General features: G+C 43.0%; 1 protein-coding gene across 6 annotated transcripts in view; it reads left to right on the top strand.

Moving 5' to 3' along the window:
• The window catches only part of DZANK1 (double zinc ribbon and ankyrin repeat domains 1), a 48,666-nt gene that overhangs the window by 5,744 nt on the left and 24,919 nt on the right, over nt 1-18,003 (top strand). For all 6 annotated transcript variants that reach the window (XM_020878740.2, XM_020878730.2, XM_020878762.2 and 3 more), the window contains 7 exons: nt 6,075-6,189; nt 7,615-7,711; nt 8,817-8,935; nt 9,588-9,673; nt 12,806-12,923; nt 15,569-15,682; nt 17,539-17,634. In XM_020878740.2, the coding sequence (XP_020734399.2) occupies nt 6,075-6,189; nt 7,615-7,711; nt 8,817-8,935; nt 9,588-9,673; nt 12,806-12,923; nt 15,569-15,682; nt 17,539-17,634 (745 nt within the window). The remainder of the gene's footprint in view (nt 1-6,074; nt 6,190-7,614; nt 7,712-8,816; nt 8,936-9,587; nt 9,674-12,805; nt 12,924-15,568; nt 15,683-17,538; nt 17,635-18,003) is intronic.

Genomic DNA, 18,003 nt, shown 5'->3' with positions numbered 1-18,003 from the left:
CTGGGATGATTTATATTTATTATGTTTTAACTTTACTCATTTCAATGAGAATCGGTGCTGGATTATAAAGACACTAAAGAAAAAGTTATCTTAATTTCAGCATACATCTGTAAACTTTGTGTTTTGTCTTTTATTGAGGTATACTGTAAAATACACATATTTACATACATAATTAACATATGAGGAAAAGTTTTATGGATAGAACATATAAACAATTACTTGTTTAAAACAGATTCTTGATTTGCAGCCACATGGATGGACCTAGAAATGATCATATGGATAAAAGGGTATAGTTCAGTGAAGTGCCGTGTATATTAATACTGTTTTTAGTCTGAAATCCACACTGGGATTTTGGGAAAGTGAAAGAAAGTGAAATTGCTCAGTCGTGTCTGACTTTGTTTGCCACCCCATGGACTGTAGCCTGCCAGCCTCCTCCATCTATGGGGTTTTCCAGGCAAAAGTACTGGAGTGAGTTGCCATTTCCTTCTCCAAAGGAAGAGCCTTTTCAGGGTTTGGGACCTCCGAAGAGATTCGACTGGCTCTGAGGAAAATGCTGCTTTTAGTGGATGGTTCTTTTATTCCCCAGGACATGGCCTACGACCACCATGGTTCTCATCTGATTTTGTACTGACTTTATTGCCCTTCAAAGCTACCATCATTTTGATTTGTTAGGCGTTAGCTACTTCATTCTTTTCTTTGTCCTTTCTTTCCTAGTCAACAATTTTTTTCCGTTTCAAGTATAGAAATACCACTTAATTTGGTAGACTTCACCGAGGGTTGTAGAGAAAAAAGATCCTCAAATGCTTTGCAGATTAGTCTGTCTGTGCTAGAAGAATCATTTTGTGCCGCAAAACAGGTTTGGCCGCATTTCTCGAAGACTAATACCAGGGCTGGCCAGGTAATTTAAATGAGACTTCAGGCTCCCCCTGCTGGCTAAACTACTGCATGGCCTTTTAAGCTACAAATTCTACAGTGAAGGTGATTGCTTGGCATTTAAAACAAAATTTTTTAATAATAAAATAAAAAAAACAACCCCCTGACACATGATTATTCTTTATTAAAAATTGGGATCTGTGGCTTTTCCCACTTGCCAACCCATTTCTACTGAAACAAGTCATCTCAGTTATTAAAAACTAATAAGCTGACTACTCTGGTGCATCATGCTGCAAGGCAGCCCCTTTTATAAGCTTCAGGTGACAGTAAAATGAAGTCGTGATCAATGACTTTGTAGTGCAAAGGAGTTAATAGAGCCTCCAGCAGAGTCTGAAGCATAAGGACATTGTTGATGTGTCTCACCATCTTGTTCTGTGTCTACTAAATGTCTGCTCTGAAACACTGTTAGTATTTCAGATGTGCTCAGCTTTGGAAAAGTACCTATACAAAAAAATTTTGAAAGTTAATGCTTGTATCTAATTGTGATAAAATAGTTCTTTATGGAAATTATGCAGCTTTGTTCAAGTCTCTGTCTCTAGGTTTTTCAGGCCATTAATTTCTTACTAAGGAGAAAAAGGCCTTTAGATAAGACTGTTAACAATGAAAGGTCTTTAACATATTAAGAGGAAAACCTGTGGTCATGAAGTTTTGAAGGATATAGGAAAATATTTGTGATATAATCAGTGAAAAAAATTAGGATGTACAGTGACACAGTAGTATTTTGACAGTTGCAAAAATACACAGAGGACTTCCCTGGTGGTCAGGGGTTAAGAATCCTCCTGCCAATGCAGGGGACACAGGTTTGATCCCTGGTCCAAGAAGAACCTTCAGAGATGCTGCAGAGTAACGAAGCCTGTGCGCCACAACAAGAGAAGCCACTGCAACGAGAAGCACATGCACCACAATGAAGAGTAGCTCCCACTTGCCGCAACTAGAGAAGCCCTGCACACAGCAACAGAGACCTTGCATAGCCAAAAATGAATAATAATTTTTCGAAATACACAGATATAGAAAAGGGCAGTGATCTACAAGTGATTAGGAACCAGGCTTCTGCTCAGAGCCAGCCAGGCCATAAACCTGACCGTTCCTCAGGATTCAAATGGTCCCTGGATGGAGATGTTTGTGATGTGAGGAAGTTATCTTATTAGGAGAACACTGTATCTTGGATGACAGGCCGTGAACCAAAGATGAGCATCCAGATGAGATAGATGCTGAAGTGAATGAGTTAAACAAACAGTTCATCTATACCTGTATCTGTAAATCTGGTTTATTAAGAACAACAAAGCACATGCTTCCCCAGAGGTTAGCCAGCCAGTCTCTCCAGCCAGCGAACATGCAAGGACCCACTTGTCATGTTGTTTCTTAAATACTGTCAGTCACTGATAGGTAGTGGCTGTTTAGACCAGTTGTATATTTCTGAGGATTGTTTTCTCCTTCTAAAAATGTGGCTTAAAACTTCAGCATGGCTTAATGGTAAACATTTCTCGGGGCTTCCCTGGTGACTCAGGAAAGAATCTGCCTGCAATGCAGCAGGCCTGGGTTCGATCTCTGGGTTGGGAAGATCCCCTGGAGGAGGGCATGGTGACCCACTCCAGTATTCTTGCCTAGAGAATCCCATGGACAGAGGAGCCTGGTGGGCTACAGTCCATGGGGTCACAAAGAGTCAGACAAGACTAAGCAACTGAGCACAGCACAGCAAACATTTCTCAACTGTTTTGGAACTGATGTCTATTCATTTCTGAATGTTCACTTAACCAAAGAATTTTAAGGGTTTGGGGACACTGAAAGTTTGAAGAATTGTAAGAAATGTAAAAAAATCAACATGTAAGAAATCTGAGAAATTGCAAAAGAAATGGTAATGAAACAGATAAAAATACATCAAAGGCCAATATGAAAATCAACAAGCAAAGCAGATAAAGGACACTGAAAGCAGACACCAACTGGAGATATAAGAGTATCAAGTTCCTGGGCAGATCAAGCAAAATCCCCTGTGTTCTAGCTGTGAGCTTTCAGTGCAAATTAGAGTGAGAGTTAAACATACCAGACAAATACACCAAGGTGTGGTCATGAGGATGCGGCAGAGGCTGCAGGCTGCTCCCAAAATCTGTGTTGCCTTCTTCAAGAACCATAGAGGCTAACCTGGTGGCTCAGTGGTAAAGAATCTGCCTACCAGCACAGGAGACACAGGTTCGATCCCTGGTCCAGGAAGATTCCACATGCTGCGGAGCAACTGAGCCCATGCGTCACCACTCTTGAGCCTGTGCTCTAGAGCCCGGGAGCCACAACTGCTGAAGCCCTCACGCAACAAGAGAAGCCACTGAAATGAGAAGCCCACTCACTGCAACTAGAGAGTAGCCCCTGCTCGCCACAACCAGAGGAAGCCTGCAAAGCAGCGAAGACCCAGCACAACGAAAACAAAACAAAATTATTTTTTAAAAAGTAAAGTTTATTTAAAAAAAAAAAGAGCCTTGGATTTTTAGCAGGACATGAACATGTTTCCTAGAAGAAAGATACTTCCCAGTCCTCCCTGAAGCTAGCAAGAGCCCCGTCACCTGGTGTGGCCAGTGAATGCACATGGAAGTGACATGGCAGTTTCTAGATTGTCCCTGTAGGAGGAGGCAGGCCGTGGTTCCTGCCAGCTGGAATGTGGCTGTGGTGGTCAGCCACGTTGGGTCACGAGGACATGTGCCATGTCCTAGATATGATGGGACAACAGGGTAGAAAGTCAACACTAGGCCCCAGGCACCGTGGCTCCCCTGCACACCTCTGGGTGCGTTATAGCCCATTGCTACTCTGTGTAAGCCACTGTTGTTTTGATTCTGCATTACAACAATCAAGCCTGTGTCCCAATACACCAGGGACACATCTCAAGCAAATACCTACAGAGAACATATTCAAGGTTAGAGGTGATCAAAACAGGCCAACAGTGTCAAGCATCAGTGAGTGTGTGGAGAAAGTGGAACCCTCAAATGATGCCGGTGGGGATGTAAATGGAACAACCACAGGTCGCAGTTTCTAAAGAATTAAACTCACTGACCATCTGACCCAGTGGTTCTGCTCCAGTGTATCTGTCCACATATGTGGCTGGACCAGTCCTTGTTCTTACTACAATTCCAAGAGGCCCTCAGCAGTAATCATCAGGGAACTTGAAAAGAGAAGAAGTTTATTACCTACAAGTTCTGGGAGTTATGTGGCACCCAGCGAGGTCACAAGTACAAAGAGACGGGGGTGGTAGGGGAGAGAAGAAGGGACAAATCACAGGCCAAGGGTCTGCTTTTATTAGGGTCGAGGGCGGAGGGGCCAAGGGTTTCACTGGTGAATTTCAAATGTATGAACAAGAATTTACAGAGGAAAGAGAAAAATTGCCCAATTGGTCAGTCATGGAAACCAACCACGATCCCTAAAATAAAGGGGCTTCCATGGGGAGGCAGTGGCTGGATCTTCATTTGGTCCTGTGGCTGGTGATGTGTTTACTCAAGAGCACCATCTTTGAAGTGGATGCCTCAGCAAAGCCTAAGTCAGGCCCCTTGTTACAAACAAGAGAAAACCCAACTTCCGGGGTCTCATACTATAAAAACTCATACGTGAACACTCATAACAGTATTAAGTATTGTAACCTCCAAACTGGAAAAACCCGAATGACTGTCCACTGGGGAATGGATAAACAAACTGTGGTACATCCGTAAAATGGAATGCTACTCAAGAATAAAGATGAATGAATTGCTGACACAGGCACCTATGTGGGTGAACGTCAGATAAAAAAAAAAGGACAAGTAAGGCAGCCAGACATATGAGACTGTGTTTGTAGGATTACATTTATCAGCATGGCAACCCACTCCAGTATTCTTGCCTGGAGAAACCCATGGATAGAGGAGCCTGGAGGGCTACAGTCCATGGGGTCGCAAAGTCGGACACGACTGAGCGACTAAGCACAGCACAGAAAAGGCAAAACTGTGAAGACGGGAAGCAGATCAGTGGTTGCCTGGTGTGGGAGGTGGGAGTGAGGTGTAACTGGAAACAGGTGGTTGTAACACTGGACTGTGGCGGTAGTTGCACAGTTGTATAAATGTATGGAGTATCATCAAATTATATACTTAGAGCAGGTGCATTTTATGTCATGTACATTATACCTCAGTAAAACTGTTCAGAAAAATAAGGAGTATAAATGAGCTTCTGATGCTGAGGTGAAATCACCTCCAGAATTTACTTCTGGCCACCTCTCTGTTGGTTTCTCATGGGACTTCTATTGCATCACGGAGTAACAAGATTAATTGTGAAATATTATGAATAAATTGAAAACTGGCTAGTATTTGAGGAATAACAGTTAAAATCTCCCAGGGCAGTGTATATTATGCTACCCACAGTTGGGACAAGGAAAATTCCCATGACTTATGTGGAATGAATGATATATAGGTAACCTCATTCTTTGCTTCAGAACAGTTTCAGGCTTGAAGTATGACATCGTTATGGTGAATATGGTAGATAGTCCTCCAAAAGTCCCCCCAGTGAGCCATGCCTCCCACAGTAGCCCCTCCTTCTGAATCTGGGCTGGCCCTATGACTTACTTTTGACCAAGAAAATGCTCGAGACATGATGCTAAGGCCAGACCACAAAAAGCCTTGCAGTATCTGCTGTGGTCTCTTGGAACATAAACGCTGGGAGAAGCCAGCCACCATGTAGGAAGTCTCTGGCCTCCCTGAGACCTACTACTATGAGGAACCCCAAGTTTACCACCTGGAAAGGGAGATAGACAGAAAGGGAAGGAGAGAGATGACTGACAAGTCCCCAGCTGTCCCAGGCCATACTTAGAACCTGAGAGGAGAAACCATTTTGGACATCTGACTGAGTTGTTCTTTTACTTCACTCCGGCCTAAGCTGACTCCTGACTGCAACCACACAAGAGGTGGCAAACCTACCACACCTTTGTGTTTTAAGACATAATGTTTTGTAGTGGCTTGTTACATAGCAAGAGATAACTGAATAAGAATAAGGTTAAGACCATAGAAATGGTAATGTTTTGGTCTCTCCAATTTAAAATATTAATATAATAAATTCATCCTAGAGTCATCTTAATTGCCAGACACCTTGTCTTTGAACCTTTGTGTGACACACAGACTTTTCCTGTTTGGAATAATTTTCAGAGACTGCAGAGAGAGTGCCATTGTCACAAAGGTATTTCAGGTGGACTCTGTTCCACCAGATCCAGTCTCTCCAGAAGACACTGTGGAAAATGCTCTCAAGGACCCTCCAAAGCAGGTGAGTACTGACACCATGATGCATTTGGATCATTACCACGTCCTTGGTCCCTTTCCTCAGTGGTCACATCTTCCCCTTCATTTACCCCCAGAGTCAGTCTGTCATCCATTTTCAGGTCCTTATCGTTGGGGTCACTCTCAACCACTGCACAGTATCTTTGCTGGTTTCCCACCTTTTGGTCAGTCCTCCACCCTGCCCGTTAGAGATTCCTCACCGGCATCTCCATCTAGGCTCCTGTGTCTTCTCCTCTTACCGTACGGAAGAAAGCAGAAACCCTCAGCCTGGCCTCTCAGAACCAGTTTCTGTCCTTGGTCATCCTTTCCTGCTTTGTGACTCCCCTATTTACGTTCCAGCTCAAACTCGATTGTGCATGCTGTGTTCCGTCTCTGCTCCCCTAGCTCCCAGGCCTCCTTTCAGCAAGTGCTTTGATCACATGATTACTCTGCTCCTTGTCTGTCTCCCCCATGTACTGTAAGCTCCCAGGCAGCAGAGAGCAATTCTGCCATATTCCATGTCCTGCATGGGGACAGGTAGGAAAGGGTGGAGGTATTTGTCAAATGGAAGTATCAGGCTAGTAGGAGCCCTCAGTGGGCGTGGCCTTCAGTTGTGTTGAAAGCTTCATCTCCAGATACAAAGCCTCACCTCTAGAGAATGCACTACACCTGTCTAGAAGGGACATTTGAAACTCTAGTCCTTGGGTTCTGGGTATCAGTGGAATGGATCCCAGGGTCAGAGGGTGGGCCAGCCCATGGTGAGGCAATTAAACAGAAGTCTCAGACGCTTATTGGGGTGATGAGAAGTTTTGGGGGGAGTCCTTCAATTTAACAATTAATCAGAGGGCAGCAAAGAGGCCGTGGGACCAGAGCGGTGGGTGCAGGCATGATGTGGGGCCCACTTGTGACCAGGGGTCTACACTGGCCGGGGGGTAGCCAGCAGAGGTTGAGTCAGCATGTACCAGCAGGCGCTCAGGCTTCAGCCAAGCATGAGGGACTGACCCTGAGGAGAAGAAAGCCAGAGAGAAGCATGTCTGTGTTTCAGGGCCGTGTGTGGGAGGATAGTGGACAGAAGTTCTGTCTTGGTCTGACCCCACCCTGTCTTTGCCCCCAGAGTCTGGTGGTCCCTCTGTTGTCACTCTGTCTCCCAAGAGTGTGACATCCTACCTGTGTGTGCTGTCACCTGCCTCCAGTCTTGGCCGCTTGACATGGAAGGGGCGTCCCAAGCAGGCGTGCTGCCAAGCAAGCAGCCCAGAGCCAAAGCTGTGTGCGTGTCCAGAGACAGTGAGACAAAGGTCACTTGGTGAAAATGACTCTGAACCCTTTCAAGTAAAGAAGTGCAGGCTGTGTCACCATCTCTACCATGGAACTTTTAATTTCATATCTAAATAGGCAGAGTCAGGTGATTGATTCGCAGTCTCTTCCCTCCTAGGAACTGAAAAATGGATTTGTTGAATCAAAAGGAAGGAAGAAATATAAGAATCCTGAAAGTAAACTGGGTTGGAATGTTAACCTCGGAAAGTTTCCAGGTATGAAGTGACAGGACGAAGATATGATAATATTCTAAACCACCAAACAGGTTCAGGGCTTGTGTTCTTGTTTTCCGAGGGGTTGACTGAGAAACACCAGGACAGTACAGTGAGATCTCATTTGACTTTTAATGCTGTCCTGGCTACAGGAGGGAGAGTCAAGCTGTCTGGCAGAGTCAGATTTATCAATTCATTGCAACACAGGAGACCGCATGGTAGAGGAACCGTGGCAATCTCATCAACTAAAGTAGACAACAGTTGCTGGGGGAAGGTGGGGTTTGGATGAAATTTAAATGAAAGAAGAGTTCTGATAGGCAGGAGAAGCAGAGATCAGTGGGAAATGGTCGCCATGAGATACGGGCCTGAGAAGGGGACCAGGGTTCTGTTTCCTTGGAAACAACAAAGATATTATGTGGAAGGTGGTGCCCAGAGATCTTTCTCTGAATCTCTGCACCAGGGTTGGACATTGAGGCTGCTTCTCTGTGGTTGGATGGCATCACCAACTCAATAGACATGAGTCTGAGCAAACTCTGGGAGACAGTGAAGGACAGGGGAGCCTGGCGTGCTGCCGTCCATGGGGTCACAAAGAGTCAGGCATGACTGACTGAGCGACTGAACAACAAATCTATGTCACAGTGACCTGGGTCTTCCAGGCAAGAGTTGGATGTTTCATTCTTACTGATATGATTTTGAACAGCAAAGTTTTCTGATAATCTGATTTTAGAGAGCAGGGTTTCTTGGTCAGTAAGAAGCAGTGGTCACTCAGAGTGGGAACTGTTAGGATGTGTGACAGTTGCAGTGTGTCCTTGGGACACATCATATTTCCTGCTGATCTTGCAACTGGATTTATCCATTCTCCCAGCCTGGTGCAGAATGCTGGGGATTGTGGCAGGGCAGATTTTCATGTTCTCAGTCTGGGCCCACTTTTTTCCTTATTGCTATGAATTCAACTGAGTGGGAGCTTCTCTGCATAGTTACTACATTAGAGAAAGAATGTGACAACAGTGGCCCCTTATTAAAAGGTTTCTAACTATGAAGACACATTTGCATGAATGCACATATGATTTCAGATATTCACAGAATGATATTTTTGATGTAATTGTAGACATGGGTGAAAGAAGTGACCTTAAAACATTGAAAGACCTTCGCTTCTCAGAGAGTCCGCGGGAAGCCCCTACTTTCCGTGATGAATTGGGCTCTAGACCAGCCCCCCAGCAGCCCCAGGTAACTGCTGAAGAAACTCTTTTGGGTGCTAAAGATCTACTGTGTTTTTAATGCTTCCTGCAACATACTTTAAGAAAACGTCCGTGCCTTTCGCCCCGGGTCAGGCACCGTCCCAGCGCCGAGATACCTAGCTGAGCAAAAAAGGCACCTGTACTCGTGGTGCTCCCATTTTACTGGGGGCGGGGGCACACAGGTATAAACGTGTAAATAATGGGAAAAATAACTAAGAATAGTGATTTGTCGTGAAAAAGATAGACCTGGGTAATGGGATAGAGCCCCCTTGAAAAGGTGACATTTTAATTGAACCTTCAAGATGAACAGAAACCAACCCTGCAAAGATCTTGGCTGAGTAACTTCAAGTTCAGCAAAGTGAGGATCACCAGTAGACTGGTGTGGCTGGAGCATGGTGGGAAAAACGATGACTGCTGGATATCGTGGGACAAAGCACTGAGATGAACTCTATGTAATTTACCGTACCAGAGCTTTTACCGTGATTTTATGTATGTTCTTCATTTTAGTTCCCTGGGTTTGCACGTATAACTGATGAGAATTTTGCCATGATTTTATATATGTTCTTCATTTCAGTTCCCTGGGTTTGCACACATAACTGGCCAGAATTTCACCATGATTTTATATATGTTCTTCATTTCAGTTCCCTGGGTTTGCACACATAACTGGCCAAAAGAGCTTGACAAGCACAGAGATCATGAGGATTCACAGGGAGACGGACTTTCTCAAGTATGTATTACTTTCTGTCTACTGTCTAAGTACTGCTAAGACACAACATGGTCAAAAATAATTTGAGGATGGGGCATAGCAATGGTATTTGCCCCAACTGTTTTTTTTTTTTTTTTTTTTACAAAATTTAAAGGCACAAATGACATACAGTAAATGGCACTTAAAGAGTACAATTGATATGTACATGTAATCTCAAGACTATCAGCCCAATCAAGAAAATGAACAAATCCACCACCTCCAAGAGTTTCCTACTTTGCACCCTTTTAAAATCCTCCCCTGTGACCTGCCCCATTCCCAGGCACCTGTCGGTCTGCTTGTTGTCACTGTAGCTTAGCTTGCATTTGATCCCGTATATATATATGGAACAATTCAGTATTTGCTCCTTGGCCAGGCTTCTTTCTCTCCACTTGATGACTTGGAGGCTCACCCATGTTGTATGCATGCATTGGATGTTTCTTTTTAACATTGAGTAGTGTATGGATACATTGCAGTTTGTTTATCCTGTTTCCTATTGAATGTACATCCAGATTGTTTTTAAGTTTTGGCTGTCACAGATAAAGCTGCTATTAACATTTGTATACATGTCATCCTGTGCATATATACTTTAATTCCCCTTAGCTAACTAACTAGGAATGGGGTGGCTGGCTCATATGGTAGGCATATGTTTAACTTTTTAAGAAAACTGTCCATATGTTTTCCTAAGAGGCTGTACCATTTTACACTCCCACCAGTAGTATATGATGGATGGGAGTTCCAGTTTCCCTACATCTTCACCAACACTGTTATTTTTATTTTTGGCCATTCTGGTAAGGTGATGGTAGTGGTCTTAATTTGCATTTCCCTTGGGGTTGGTAGAGTGGGCGACCTGGATAAAGGTGGTCAAAAAATACAAACTTTCACTCGTAAAATGAATAAGTCCTGGGGATGTAAGTGGTGAAGATAGTTAATGACATTATACTGCATACTGAAAGTTGCTAAGAGAGTAAATGTAAGAAGTTCTCGACATAAGGAAAAAAATTCTGTAACTGTGTGGTGACTGATGCTAACTCTGTGGCGATCATTTTGCAGTGTCCACAGTTATTGATTGTTATGTGTACACTTGAAACTAATACAGTGCTGCAGTGTCTTCTCTGTCTTCATTGTTTTTGTCTGTGAGTTTATCAATTACTGAGGAAATTATACTGAAATCTGTGACTATAATTATGAGTTTGTCTACTTGTCCTTGTATTGCTATCAGTTCTTTGCTTCATGTACTTTGAAGCTCTGTTGTTCAATATATAAACCTTTTGGATTCCTATGTTCTATTGCTGAATTGACCCCTTTATCTTTACAAAATAAGCTTTTTTAAAAAAATCAATTTTTATTGCAGTATGGTTGATTTACAGCATTGTGTTACTTTCAGGTGTACAAGGTGAATCAGCTATACACATACATGTATCCACGCTTTTTAAGATTCTGTTCCCATGTAGGTCATTACAGAGTATTGAGTAGAGTTCCCTGTGCTGTCCAATAGGTTCTTATTAGTTCTCTATTTTAAATATAGTAGTGCATATGTATCAATCTCAATGTCCCAGTTTATCCCTCCTCCTGTGAAATAACCTTTTATTAACCCTGGTAATAGTGTTTGCTTAGAAATCGTAGTTGTCTGGTATTAATATTGGCATTACTGCTTTCTTTTGATTAGTGTTTGCATGGTGCATCTTTTTTTTCATCCTTTTCTTTTTAACCCATTTGTGTTTCTCTAGTTAAAGAAGGTTTCTTTTAAACAGCATGTAGTTAGGTCTTGCTTTTAGAAAATAGAATGATCTCTGCATGTGGTGCTGAGCGTATTTATATTTATTCTGATTATTGATATGTTTGAATTTCAGTCAGCTGTCATGCTATTTGTTTTCTGTTTGTCTTACCTGTTCTTTGTTGCCCCCCTTTTTTGGCTTGCTTTTGGATTAATTGGGTATGTTTTATGATTTCATTTTATTTTGTATCCTTTGTTGGCTTATTAGCTATAAGTTTTCTTTTAGTGGTTGCCTTAGGGTTTATACTACATATTTTTAACTTATCACAGCCTGTCTTCAAGTGATGTTAGACCACTTCATACATAGTCTAAGAACTTCCAGTAACTTGATAACTACAGCCTTTGTGCTATCATGGTCATTTATTTTAGTCCTACAAATATTATGAACCTCATAATACATTATTACTTTTATTCAATATCAATTTTTTTATAGTCCTTTATATTTCTAGTGTGGTAAAAATACAGTAAAATTTACCATTTTAACAATTTCTTAGTGTACAATTCAGTGGCGTTAAGTACATTCACCGTGTTGGGCCACCATCAGCACCATCGCATTTCTAGAACTTATTCATCATCCCAAACGGAACCTGGTTTGCCCAATACCATTGCTGAAAAGACCATCCTTTCCCCAAGTGAACACGACTACAAAGGCTGGTGACTGTTGAGAGGCCCTGGTAGAGACTAGTGCAGGCAACCGAACAACCCAGTGCCCAGTATGCAGATATCATAGATGCTGCGCAGTTCAGCTAGGTCACAGGATCGGGGCCCCGACCTGCCTGGAAATGCTTGGCGGCAACAGGGTGACTGACAAGGGAGCCAGTTCCAGGAATCCTTTCACAACCAGGTAGGTGGATGAGGGCTGAAGGACGACGCAACCGCCTAGAAGTGGGCAGACAGTGTTGGGGCAGAACCTCAGACTCCATGCAGGTGATTGAAGGTGTAGGCAGGGCTTACTGACAGGGACTCTCCAGAGCCAGGCAAGAGTCAGAAAATTGCACTGTAGACATTTCTGGAATTCGCAGGGCTCACCCTCACACATGTCAAAGCCCAGGTGCCAGGAGGAGCCAGGGCCCCACTGGGAAGTGGGGTCGAGGCTGCTGATAAAACTGCTGCTGTTCCCGGAAGCAAGAGGCGCCTGGCCTCCAGGTGAAGGGCAGCATGATCCCAGCCATGTGTGACTTTGTGATAAAAATGCTTAGAGAAGCACCTCCCGTCTTAAACTTGTTCCACTGCCTTTGCGAGCCTTCTGCTTCCTGTTTTATTTTTTAAGAATGTTCAAATGCTTGTCGATGTCATGCGCTGCTCAGCACAGGGCTGCTCAGGGGCCTCTTGTGTTGTAGGTGTGCCCGCTGCCTGGTGGCCCGCCCGTCGGACCCCTTTGCTCGCTACTGTCTGGAATGTGGCTCCTCTGTGCCGCCCATCTTCGGCTGCCGTCTGCCGCCCCCAGAAGGAGCTCAGGTGAGTAGCAGAATCCTTGAAGCTTCTTCCATTGGTCCATCTGGTCTGTATTTGCAGCAGGAGCATAACACCTGGCACATGGGAACCACAAATAGTTGTTGAAAAAATTGCTGGCAGATGAATCTTGTTCTATCCAGACTCCTATTTAGGAATCAGAAACACGTTTGCAGTGCCATTCCTTTTGTGTGGCCTCGAAGAAGCATAGGCTCAGAAAAAGACTGACATCTTTTGATTTCAGTGGTTCACATATGGATAAATACATGTTTCCTACTCATATGATATTTCTGTCCACAACCTGGGAACAATCTGGAAATATATTCTACAAATAAATGACCACAAGTACTAATTACAGGTCTGTATATCTGTAAAATACACCATTCTGTCCAAAGAAGCTGTTTGTATTGGCTATAGATCGATCAGTATGTCTACATTTAAAAGTTTTAGCTGACCATAGATAATAAATGATACTATCCTACCACTAAGGGATATTCCCTGGAATTCCCTGGAAGTCCAGTGGTTGGAACAGGGTACTTTTACCTCCAGGCCCAGATTTGATGCCTGGTTGGGAAACTAAGATCTTGCAAGCTGCACAGCTCAGCCGGAAAAAAAAAAAAAAAGGGTTTGTAGTTAGTTAGAAAACATACTTGACTTACTAAAAATCAAAACCTTCACCTAATTGTGTTCATCTCTTATGCACTTGCTACTTTGGGGTTCTTTTGGATTCAGGTTTACAAAATGATGCAGAAGGATCTGGGAAGTTTACTGAAAAATGACCATTTAAAAAAAATAGTCACAGGGTGGGAGGTGGGAAGGAGGTTCAAGACGGAGGGGGCATAAGTATACCTATGACCGATTCATGTTGATGTATGGCAGAAACCAATACCATATTGTAAAGCCATTATCCTACAGTTAAAAATGAATTTAAGCATTTGGTAGAATTCACCAAAAATAAATTTAAAAGATAGTCACTAGTAAAAAGTCATTATTCAATGAATTCAAAGTCCAGAGTTTTAGAATTGAGTTATGCCTTCAAGCAAGAGGCTAGGTACTAAAGGGAGATGCTGTGGAAGTTAATTTAACTTTCTCTACTCCCATGATATATTTTGAACTCCTTGAAGAAGGTGGTATAGCAAATAAAACATGAACAGGTCTCATTGGTTTGAATTTTCCCTGCTTATATATTTGTTGGTGCAATGTCAAAGTTGTTTTTTTACTGGTCTGAAAACAAATTTTTCAGAACTTTCTTTGTTGTTACAGGGAGAAAAGGTTATCAGGGATTATAAATATTCAAAATGATGAGCTTCAGAACATCTATCCTTCCTGTAAATGATATTTATTAACATGCCCTAATGTATAAACAGCTTACTAACCTGAACGATTGAGTTCTTACCGTGTCCTGCTCTCAGCTGGGCTTCAGGGACTTAAAGGGATGGATCCTGATCCTAGAGTCCCTGACCTAAGACACTCAGGGTCTCATTAGAGACGTGCAGAGGGGTTCCTCTCAGCTCCAGAGCCACTCTGCATCGTCCTGCTGAAAGCACACACAGAATTGAGTTGCATTTGTTGCTGAGTTACAGCATCAGCTGAATTCACCTTATCACCACATTTCTTTGTCAAAGTTGGGGATTGCAGTGGGACAGAAAGGATCCTGAGACTTGGAATGGTGGTGCTGGCTTGGACCCAGATTGAAATGCATGACCTTGATTCCCTGAATTCCTCTGAGCTTCATGCTGGTGGACAGGCTGGCCCTCCTGTCTGAGGAGGCTGGCCCTCCTTTCCTTGAAGTATATAATACCTCACTTGGGGCAGCGGCCTTGAAGGGGGACTCTTCTCAGGATTTACCACCACCTTTTAAATTCCCATGCTTCCTGTGTTGAAATTGTTTTTTTTTTTTGCTATTTTAAAAAGTTGAGTTTTTTTAAGTTATTTTCTAATAGAGCTCTAGGGAATACAGCAGACTCTTTAACTTCTCACAGTCTATTTCAGAATAGTTTAACTTAAATCTAGCAATACACAGAAATTTCCCTCCTTCTAGAACTCCCTGTTAAGTCCCTGATTACTTGCTGGTTCATCAGTCACTCAAAACAGGACCACGATCTCAGGTTGGTGCAGCCACAGTCTTCCCTGTTGGCTGGCCACTGAGCACGTCATCTTGACCGAGCTCCAGATCCTGTGAGCCCTGGCCGCCAGCAGCCACAAAGCTGCTGCTGTTCACTGCCCACCCTGCTCTGATGGAGCTGGAGGAGGACAGGGAGCAGCCCAAGCCTGACCCAGCAGACGTGTGGGGTCCTCACCCAAGGTTCATTGCTTTTCGGTTCATCCTCTATCTTTGGTTGGCTTTCAGAATCTGAAATGGTTACTTTTTTTTTTAACAGTTTTATCCAACTTTATAATTGCCTTTTAATGTATTATAGAAAAGATTTGTCAATTTCCTTATTCCACTGTAAGCTATTTTTTTTCTTTATTTTTCTTTTCTTTATACCTCTCTTTTCTACAATAGATATCTTTTTACCTTAATAAGAAATAAAAGTGGCAGTTCTTTAAAAGAAATTTTTTACAAAAGTAAATTAAACCTTACATTCTAAGATCAATTTGCGCTTCACATTTTGCGTCTGAAGACCAACCCGGCCTTCTTCTTCATGCAGATGGGCCTGTGCACAGAGTGTGATAACGTGGTGCCCCTGAACACACCCATCTGTGTGGTCTGTGAGGCTCCCCTGGCACCGCAGCTGCAGCCACAGGCCAGCTTCCGCCTGAAGGTAATGAGACGTGCATCTGTGACAGTGTGAGTGAAATCCGTAGAAATCAGTGTTTGAGCAGTTAAACGTCTCTCTTCAGCTGATGGCATTGGCTAACCGTTGATGAGCTAATCCCATGAACAAAACCCCCCTCTCATTTTTGGAAGGGCATCCACCCACGAGTTGAACTTGCCAACAGGATCTAAACATCAGGAAAGATCCATAGACATGTGTTCCCACAGACGTGGGTTTGGAGGACAAATTGCACTGCAGCTCACACAATTTTTTACTCCGTATATTTTTAAATTGAACATTGTCATTCATGTTGACGTGTAATCTTGTCCTTAAAGTCACTTGGTGTTTGTGTTTGCTTTGTTTGATTGTGGGTCTCTATCACCTAGAAAAGAAGGATTACAACCTGTCACAAGGGTGAAAAAGTGAAGTATCATCTCGAACTTCAAAAACACCTTGTTAGACAAATGGCATCACGCCAGGAACATTTTGGGGGTAGAATCACTGAACCTACAACCATATCTTTTCTCCATTTTTGAATTTACAGTCCCACTGACCTCCTTTTTACTTGACCTCAAGTAAAGTTCACTAGAGGATAAAATAGATTTAATATAGATAACTTTGGGGGTAAAAGAACAAAAATTTTTAGCAATAAGGGAAGTGCGTGAACTTAATGCACAGTGAGAATTGTAACACCTCAGGGACTTCCCTGGTGGTCCAGCTGTTAAGACTCTGAGCTTCCACTGCAGGGGGCACAGGTTCAATCCCTGGTCGGGGAACTAAGACACCACTTGCCATGGAGCATAGCCACACTATCTAGGCTATGTTAACCATCTTTTCTATTTTCTTGTTTGTGTGTGTGTGTGTGTGTGTGTGTGTGTGTTACAACTTACCTCCAGCTTCCTGACTCGGAAGGTTGAACTTACCACTCATTTTCTAAGGTGGTCTTTTCACCTCTCCAATTCTAAGTGAGAAACTACAGAGCAAATCCAAATTCATGTAGAACTAGATTACTTGTAAACATACCATCTTTTGCTTGTCTTGGGTCTTCCTGTGTATTGTTGAAGCCAGAGATGGACAGCCTACCCAGTAGTACAGATTCAACACTGAAAAAAAACAAAACAACTCGCACGGAAGCAACGTGAAAAAGTCAGTTTGCCTTCCTAAGGCCAGATGAATACTCTTTTTCAGGTTTTTTTTGTTTTTCATTTCGGGGTTTGTTTCTTTTAAAACTATGTTCATTTGTCAGGCACTATTTCTGTTGTAATAATTTCTAAACCAATCCAGTTTCAGGGTCTGGTGTTAGTATAGGGTCTCTAGCTGGCTGATGAACTGGAAAGACTGCTTGATGATTTTTTTGCACAGCTGTTTTCTCATAGCAACACTTTTGTGTGTGTGTGTGTGTGTTGTAGAGGGGAAGGACTTTGATTTATTGGACTTAAAGTACTGATAAGAGAAGGGATTAAAAAAAAAAAAGCATGATTAAGTAGATATGAAACTTCTCAATCCTGGCTTTCAAAGTATCATGCCTCAAAATATAACCTAAAACTTGAATCAACCTACAGATGCCACTTTAAATTAACACAGCATATGGCTTCCTTTTTTGCATGGTGTGTGTGTGTGTGTATTCAAACTTGTGTTCCATGTAAGTTAATTCAAAAATAAGTTTTAGATGTTGAAATCACCAGGATATTTGACTGCTTCACGTTGGTAGATGCCTCTCATATTATTTCACGTTATTAACACCCTTTTTGTCCTGGCATTACTACGTTACTCAGATGAATGGGAGGAAGAATGAACGTGTTTCTCTGAAGAGATTAGAGAAGCACCGTGGAAACACACAGGTCTCTTTCCCTGTTTTCAAGGAGAGAGTGATCTGCCGCGACTGCGGCACCGGGAACCCGGCTCAGCTGAGATACTGCGTCTCCTGCGAGGGGACCCTGCCGTCCTCGCCGCAAGAGGTGGGTTGACCGCACGCGCCGTCCTTTATCTCGGTGGTCGATAAATGTGCATTGTTGATGATGAGAAATATAGTCTGCAGAGACGGGGAAGGAAGTTTGCTGGGGAGGAGAGGGGAGAGACCGCAACAAGTGACTCATGGTACACTGAAAGCAGCATTTGTGTGTGTGGAGAGGACACTGCACTCTCACCAACACACAACTGTCTTCAGAGTCTTCAGGAGGAGTCCATCAAGTCGGCAGTTTCTTAGAATTTCATTTAGTGACTTTGTGTGGAAGCTGGCGCAGCCAGTGGGGCCCCAGTGGCCAGGAGTCGTTCATGTGTCACTCACAGGCAGGCATGTCTGTTTTGGTTTTTCTTTAAAATTAATT

Source organism: Odocoileus virginianus, chromosome 9, assembly GCF_023699985.2.
Source record: "Odocoileus virginianus isolate 20LAN1187 ecotype Illinois chromosome 9, Ovbor_1.2, whole genome shotgun sequence".
NCBI classification, from domain to species: domain Eukaryota; kingdom Metazoa; phylum Chordata; class Mammalia; order Artiodactyla; family Cervidae; genus Odocoileus; species Odocoileus virginianus.
This window is presented reverse-complemented; position numbering and strand designations above follow the sequence as displayed.